General features: G+C 35.9%; 2 protein-coding genes across 3 annotated transcripts; both read right to left on the bottom strand.

The window, feature by feature from the left end:
* LOC107633498 lies at positions 1244–2136 on the bottom strand. Of its 2 annotated transcripts, none has more exons than XM_021119211.1 (3): positions 1934–2136; positions 1623–1855; positions 1244–1552 (listed from the first exon to the last, which is right to left on the bottom strand). In XM_021119211.1, the coding sequence occupies exons 2-3, from the start codon at positions 1800–1802 to the stop codon at positions 1313–1315; spliced, it is 420 nt and encodes a 139-aa protein (XP_020974870.1). In that variant the 5' UTR covers positions 1803–1855; positions 1934–2136; the 3' UTR covers positions 1244–1312. The 2 variants fall into 2 exon arrangements, with proteins under 2 accessions (XP_020974870.1, XP_016192603.1); XM_016337117.2 differs by having other exon boundaries at positions 1623–1815.
* LOC107630824 (bifunctional UDP-glucose 4-epimerase and UDP-xylose 4-epimerase 1) lies at positions 2320–6200 on the bottom strand. The gene is made up of 9 exons (XM_016334075.2): positions 5752–6200; positions 5599–5648; positions 5368–5503; positions 3812–3913; positions 3471–3698; positions 3188–3269; positions 2972–3054; positions 2774–2865; positions 2320–2581 (listed from the first exon to the last, which is right to left on the bottom strand). The coding sequence occupies exons 1-9, from the start codon at positions 5944–5946 to the stop codon at positions 2497–2499; spliced, it is 1053 nt and encodes a 350-aa protein (XP_016189561.1). The 5' UTR covers positions 5947–6200; the 3' UTR covers positions 2320–2496.

Raw genomic sequence — 8340 nt, 5'->3', positions numbered from 1 at the left:
ATCTCTTTAACTTAATTATTAATATTTGTGTACTTTGATGACTGTGATTGTCTTACTTTGCATTTGTGTTACTAACTGTAGGCATTCCTTGTGTTCATGCCTGTGCTGCCCTTGCAAGGGTAAACAAGAGGCCGGAAGACTTTTGTCACCAACTGTATACTATGGAGGCATACAACAAGACTTATGCCCATCACATTAACCCTCTTCCTGGCCAATCATTGTGGGAGAAATCTATGTACACTCATCCACAGGCCCCTAACATTAGGAGGAGGCCTGGAGCTCTGACAAAAAAAAGGAGAAAGGATGTTAATGAGGGGAACAGTGGTAACAAGAAAGCCAAACCAAGTGGAAGTTTGAAAAGGGTTTTGAAGCCATTCACATGTAGGTATTGTGAGGTAAAAGGGCATACTAAGAGAGGGTGCTCAAAGAAGAGACTTGATGAAGTTGCTGCTGCTGTTGCAGCTGCAAAGGCTGCTGCAGATAAAGCCAAATCAAAGGCTGCTTCAGAGGCTGGCCCTGAACCTCATACTGCTGCTTCTGCTACTCAGGCTGGCCCTCAACCTCAAACTGCTACTTCTGCTTCAAATCTTGGCCCTCAACCTCATACTGTTGCTGCACCAGTTGATAAACCTCCTGCTGTGGAGATTGAGATATCACAACCAAACTACGAAGGATCACAGGTAATACAGTTCTTGACATCACAACATAGCAAAATATATTTTTGTTGTTTTCTGGGCTCATGTGTTGAGCTATTTTCCTACTGTAGGACATAGCAAGATCTACTGCACCTGCACCATCAAAGCCGGAGAAGTTTCCCACCAAAAGGAGGAGCTCACCACCACCTCAATCCATTCATGTGGATCCAATGCAAGGAGCCAGTGAGGCAACATCTTCTAGATTGGCCAATTTTATGAAGTTTGTTCCAACTCCCGGTTTCAGAGCACCAAGAAAAAAGAACAATTCATGACTTTGACATCAGGATGTTTAGGACAATACTTGATTGTTTTGTTAAAAGCAGTTAATAGATAGTAGCTTTGTGTAGGTTGCTTGTCAAAACTTTTGTATTGCCAGCCTTGATATATTAGTTGTGGCACTTCTTTTGTTCCTTTAATGTAATGTTTGCTAATGTTTGCAACTCAAACATGTTAATGTTTGCAACTCAGATATGTTTATCTTTGCTACTCAGATGATCTATAATTATTTCTCTTTATGATAACTAGTCTATCAAAAACAGGGCATAATATAACTGAAGATAAAAAACCAACTCCTATTTTCATTCATCCATGAACACATTACATACAACATAACATTGTCAGAACTTCAAAGTCATAACCAATACAACAACTACAACGAACAACACCACTATGCCTAAGAATTGTATCATACATTTTTGGGTCCTCACTTCAGCTTCCAATTTTCCAATCCTCCAGGCTAAATTGACTCTCACTTGCTCATTGTCAACTACAGTTGCATCCACTCTTCCTTCATGTTCCTCTTCTTCTGCTACATCATCAGCCCAGAGAAAAAATCCACACCATATTTTTTCCCTAGTCTGAATATGAGATATGATAAGAAGTAAAGAACAGAAAATCACTAAACAATTTTTGTCACCAAAAACTCACATTGTAATTTGGACAACCGAAGAAGGGCTTATCTGGGTTGGTATTTGTTCCGGACCAACGAAGCACAGGCCGGCAGCCGCATCCACAGCGGTCAGGCACCCGCGACGGTCTGGTCCGACTCCGCGTTCTCGTCGTCGATCGTGTAGAGCTTCCCTGACCCTGGCTCGGACGCCCAATCATGGTTTTCGTTTCACTTCCACGAGTCACAAAAAGGAAGCATGAGAAGAACGTTGCTGGGCAGAGACAAGAAGAACGTTGCTGGTAAAACTAGGTATAGGGACCAAATTGGGTCAAAAAGTTTCAATTACCACCTCAGCTAGCCGTTATCTACGCCAGCGTGGCATCTCAGCGCCGTTATCTACGCCAGCGTGGCATCTCAGTGCCATGTCACTGCCGGCGGCAGTCAATTTGGCCGGAGATGTGAGGAGGGACGACCCTGGTGCAATTTTAACAAAGTCGGGGACAGAAATGGTACAATTGGTAAGTCAGGGATTAAATTGGTGCAAATCGTGAATCTCAGGGACCACTTTGGGGTTTAACTCGTCAAAATATTGAGTTAATGAATTATGTTAATAAATTTTACATAGTCGTCCAATCACATCTGTTCTTTTAAATGACCCATTCACACAATTGTAGTTATTTTTGCTGATATGTAATTACGTAATTAGATATAAGTGTAAAAACTAGTTTATATTACCAGTGCATCAAAATTAAATTCATATTTTGAAATCAAAAGAAAAATTTTTAGATATTATTCATTTTTTTCTTGAAAAATAACAAACTTTATCCTCATGATATTGATATCGAGGGCGTAAAATATAGACAATTGAAGTTGTTGTACATATATAACTCAAATTATGTTGTCAAGTTTCATTCAAGGCTTCCCTTTGTAGCCCCACGGGTTGTTCTTTGCCCAATTCCATTGGTCCCTGCACATCTCCTCTACGCCATATTTTGCCCTGAATGTAAGAGTAAAATAATAACAAACCAAGAGCGTAAATGGAAAGGTAACTGCGAGTTGTTTAGTGCAATGATGCTAATCTTTTAAATATAATTATCTCAGCCAATAAACACAACCTGGATAGTTACCAATTTGACCATGTTTGTTACTTGTAAAAGATATAAGATAAAGATTGCAATTGACTACTTACTTCCAACCAAGTTCTTTCTCAGCCTTCGCTGTAGATGCATATACCTCAGTAGCATCTCCCGGCCTTCTTGGACACAATTTTATGGGAATTTTCTGAAAGATTAAACATCCAATGGAAAATGAGAAACCTGTGAGTGCGATCCAATGAATTCATTCATTTGAATATTCATGAATGTATGTGGGGAAGTCCCACAATTACCTTGCCAGAAGCTTTTTCAAATGCTGCAACCATTTCAAGCACAGATGTACCTTGGCCAGTTCCCAGGTTGTAAGCAGTACAGCCTGAGTACAAATTTATTTACATCAGTATACAAAAATGCAAAACAATCGATCTATAAATAACAAAACACTTGAAATGTCAACAGTACTGCAGGGAAAAACAATATGTAAGGGAAGAAAAGGGGGACAAGGTGACCTATGTTATCCGATGTGAACAGCTTTCTCAAGGCAGCAATGTGGCCATCAGCTAAGTCCATCACATGGATATAGTCCCGTACCTAAATTCGTATATGGAAAAAGAAAGAAGGGTTAAGCTTTTTCAGGGAAAATACATATATCTCTCCCATGTAATTTGGTTTTATCACTATTAATTGCTTCTATTTACGCTTGTCCAGTTTGTGAAGAAAAATTATTCTTATTCTTGTTACAATATTATAACATGAAAAAGAAGTTGCAACGTTTGTGTGAATTTTACGAACCGCAGAGCCATCCTTTGTGGGATAATCATGACCGTATACATTAAGTTCGGGCAGCCTTCCAACAGCAACTTGTTGAATGTAAGGCATGAGGTTATTTGGGATACCCCTGGGATCTTCACCCAGTCTACCACTTTCATGGGCTCCAACTGGATTGAAGTATCTCAGTAAAATGATCTTCCACTCTGGCTCAGCCTTTTGGATATCTCGAGCAATTTCTTCAAGGAAAACCTACAATTAATTTATTAAGTTCAAGAGAGCAAACAATTAGGCCTAAAACAAAAAGTACGCATTTTCAACTCAGTAGTTTATAATTAATATTATGTAGCTAATACAGTAACTACCTTGGTCCGTCCATAGGGATTCATAGCCTGTAACTTGAAATCCTCCATGCAAGGTATCTTTTCAGGTTGGCCATAAACAGTTGCAGATGATGAGAAAACCATCTGTCCAAGAGAATACACATGCTAAGTAATAATCTTTGGTACCACAAGATCCAAAGAAGATATTAAACAGAAACCATCCCAGTTATTAGGGGCCTAAACCATTTGCAATCGCTTATATTTTAATTCAAAAACGGTGAAAGATTAGAAAATAGAGATAAACAAGTGATCAAGTTGAGCGTTCAGGAGTTTATGTTAAAATATAATAAATTTAAAACCGAACAAGTAGTAACTAGTTTTGTTTGATTCCAAGAAATGATTTGAATGATCCAACTAACCAAACTAAATTCTATTAATATTTGAGTAAAGTGATAAGTAAACCCCGGATAATTTATACTTCGGAAAAATTAGTCCCTAAAGAAAAAAAAAAGTACTAATAAAGTCCTCCAGGATAGGAGATGTGAAGACACTACCTCTAAATTAGCCCCTATGATTAACGTAGAAGGTCTTAATTTTAAAATAATTTGTCTGCGTTTGCTATCGTGGAAGCCTTCATTAATACTTTTTTTTCTTTTCCTTTAGGAATTCATCTGTCTAAGATGTATTTGTCACTTTACTCTTAATTTTTTATCTTCAGCTTCGTTTGATGAATCCAATCCCGACATTCCTATAAGTTTGATATACAATTCTCAAATATTATATGCAGAAACAGGGAAGGGAAGACCACATGTTATGAACCACTATTCATTGTTTCAGTTACACTCCAGCAAACAGATTCAAGATATCTTTGGCTTACATGAGGACATGAGGTTTAAATTGTGGATAAGACCATGTTTTAACGAAAATGACAACGAAATAATTGGCTAAGAAGAGACGAGAACCTAATACTTCATCACTTGGTACAGACGTACAGTGATATATGTATATAACTATATATATCTTCAATTATTGAAATCATTTTAAAAACATATTTTATTTTATTCTTTGAGCTTCTTTATATTGTTTCAAAGAATAAAAAAAGGTAAATTATTAAATTGGTCCCCTCCATTTTGGAATAATCTTGTTTTGGTTTTTTAAAGTTTAAAGTATTCTATTTATATTCAAATAATTTTATTTAGCTTCAGTATAATCGCACCGTGAGGTCAAAATTACACCCAAACTTAGGACACCAATTTAATACTTTACCCTAAAAACATAAAAAAAAACCCTAAACGGCCCCTGACAATTACCTCTAAAGACAAAGAGACATTTTACTTTTATGGGACTGATTAGCCCATATCTTAGTTTTTTTTTTTTTCCTGAACTAATCAATCCCATAAAAGTAAATTTTAGGAACTGGGTTGGTACTTTTTTGTCTTAGTCTTTTCGAGATAATTGTCACAGTCGGGTTAAGTATTCACTCAAAAAAAAATAATGCCGACTTTAATGATTCCTCTCCATCTTAATCCAAAGACTGACCTCACTTAGCTTGTATTCATTTCTATCCCAATTTGTTCCAAAGAAAATAGAAGACGCACCTTTTTGCAATTATACTTGGCCATAACTTCATATAGATTGATGGTTCCAACCAGATTGAAATCAAAATAGCGACGAGGCTTGGCAACGCTTTCTCCAACAGCTTTAAGAGCAGCAAAGTGGATAACAGCATCAAACCTGTTACATATGAAAAATGAAAAACAACGCTTCCACATATATTTTCGAAGAAAAACATCACAAAAACAGAGTCTGAATTCTAATGTTTCACTAACTTTGTTTTGGAGAAGAGTTTCTCCAAGTCATCCTTATTCCTGAGATCGCCCTGCGAAAAAGGAAGGAAAGGAAACATAAAAATTCAATTGAAGGCAACGCAGATTCAAAAAAAAGAGCGTTGCTCGAAGAAAACGATTGAAATTGGAACATACGAGGTTGAATTCGAGGTTCTGAGAGAGGTGAGGACCGACGAGCTCTCTGACCCGGTCAACAGCTTCCATGACGGAATTGTCGAGATTGTCAATGATTGAAACCCTAAAACCTCCCTTGAGGAGTTGAACCACAGTGTGAGTGCCGATGAAACCGGCACCACCGGTCACCAGTATCGTTTGATTGGACGACACCATAGTCTCTCGGAAAGAGAGAAGAAAGTGTTTTACTGTTTTGAGCGAACAGAGAGTGATTAATGAGAGCGATGGAAAAGAGAGAGAATGCGATTGAGGTGTGAGAAGGAGGAGTACGGGTTGTTTATAAAGGATAAGTAATGGGTACAGGAATCTTTAATGTGTGAAAAACAGTTTCTATTGTGTTCCCTGTATCCCTATTAATCCGTTTGATTAGTTTGGTTTGGCGCCTCTTTTTTCATCGTCTTTTCTTTTCTTTTCTGGTTTGTAATGCAATTCAGTTTAGGCTTTGCGGATTGGGTTTACACGTCAGGTCCCACTATTAAGTGCGATTCATTAATGAACTGGGACTACAATCACACTCCCATTCCCATTGGGATCGCTCAATTACAGCTGCACAACGCAAAAGCTTAGGATTACGTTAGATGTGTTGTGATAAGAATAAAAGTGGATATCTATTAAACGGTTCGATCTTTTTTATGATAAAAATCATGTTATTAAGAGAATTTTATTTATTTATTTTACAACACGTTATCAGCACGAGACTCTGATCAAATTTTAGAAAGACTCGAGGTAATAAATTTTCATTATGTCGAAGTTCTCTCATCTTGAATTTAATGCTCTTGATATATCTAGAAACAATTATTTATCATAGATACTAGATGCTGAAATCCATTTTGATTCAATGGATCTTGAAGATACTATTAAGGCTGAAAATAATGTATTCCAAAAGGATAAAGCCAAGGCCATTGAAAAATGAATATCTTACAATAAAAGATCCTGCAGATCTATGGGAAGACCTTGAAGAAAGGTATAATCATAAAATGACGGTGATACTTCCTCAAACCTGATATGAATGGACGCACTTGCGTCAACAGGATTTTAAATCCATAAATGATAAATGAATATAATTCAGCAATGTTTCGAATCACCTCACGAATGAAATTATATGGGGAAAGGATATCTAATAATGATATGTTAGAGAAAACTTTCTCGACCTTCTATGCCTCGAATGTGCTCCTGCAGCAGCAATATCGATAAAAAGGATTTAAAAAGTATTTTGAGTTAATTTCTTGACATTTTGTTGCTCGATGAATTACTTTTAAGGAATCATGAAGTGCGTCCAGTTGGCGCCGTCCCATTTCCTGAAGCAAATGCGGCAAATCATTACCCCCGAAGAGGTATGTGGCAAGGTTTTGGTAGCAAAAAAAATTATGGAAGGAAAAAGAATTATATTCACAAGAAATGATCTCACCAGAAGTGGGATAAAGAAAGAAACAATGGGCAAAAATAAATCAATTGAGGATCCTGAAGAAAATATTAGCTATTTAATCAATGATGGAATAGTTTAATACGTGAATTTGTTAAGTATTCATGTAAATAAATAATAAACTTTTTGTTAAGTTTTATTTTTATGCATCTGAATTTCAAATATGATATTTATGAATTTCAAAATTATTGAATGTGTATTTCTACTCATTTTATTATTATTTATCTTTGAAAAAAATGGCAAGGATATATAATGAGGATGTATGCCTTGTGGATAGTGCAAGTTCGCACACGATTCTTAAAAGTAATATATATTTTACCCATCTTGTGCTAAAAGAAGAATATGTTAATACTATTATTGGCTCAGGCAATGTGATAGAAGGCTCCAGAAGAGCTATAATTTTGTTTCCTGGAGGAACAAAATTCATAATAAATAATGCATTATTGTCTACTAAGTCTCTAAGAAACTTATTGAGTTTCAAAGATATTCGTAGAAATGGATATCATATTGAGACAATGAATGAGGAAAATTATGAGTACTTGTATATCACAACCCATGATTCAAATAAAAATGTTATATTAGAAAAGTTACCCTCACTTTCATCTGAGTTGTATTATACTAGAATTAGTACAATAAAATTAGTTATCCTCAATTAGGTTTTTTCTCATTGGGTTCTTTTTGACAAGGTTTTTAATGAGTCAGTTCCCAAAGGATATTCTACTCTTTTTCCTTCACTAGAGTTTTTTTCCATTGGTTTTTCTTTAGTAAGGTTTTAACGAGGCAATAATCCTAAACGGACATCCAAGAGGGAGTGTTGTGATAAGAACAAAAGTGGATGTCCATTGAACGGATCAACCTTTTCCATGATAAAAATTATGTTACCAAGAGAATCTCATTAAATGAAGGTTGAAAAATAAGCACTTCATGCATGTATAAATAAGACATAATCTGACGCCATATACACATGAACAATCAACTCTCTCTCTCTCACACACAAAACTTTTCTCTTCTCTCTTTTATACGTTACTAATATAATAGTAGTAAATATATAAGCTACTTCTATTATCATAATGAGATAATTATATTGGTGAATATTAATATTAGAGTTTTCTTCTTATATCTTATTT

The sequence above is a fragment of the Arachis ipaensis genome, chromosome B03 (genome assembly GCF_000816755.2).
Source record: "Arachis ipaensis cultivar K30076 chromosome B03, Araip1.1, whole genome shotgun sequence".
NCBI classification, from domain to species: Eukaryota; Viridiplantae; Streptophyta; class Magnoliopsida; order Fabales; family Fabaceae; genus Arachis; species Arachis ipaensis.
The sequence above is the reverse complement of the archived record's forward strand: the minus strand, read 5'-3'. Positions and strand labels throughout refer to the sequence as shown.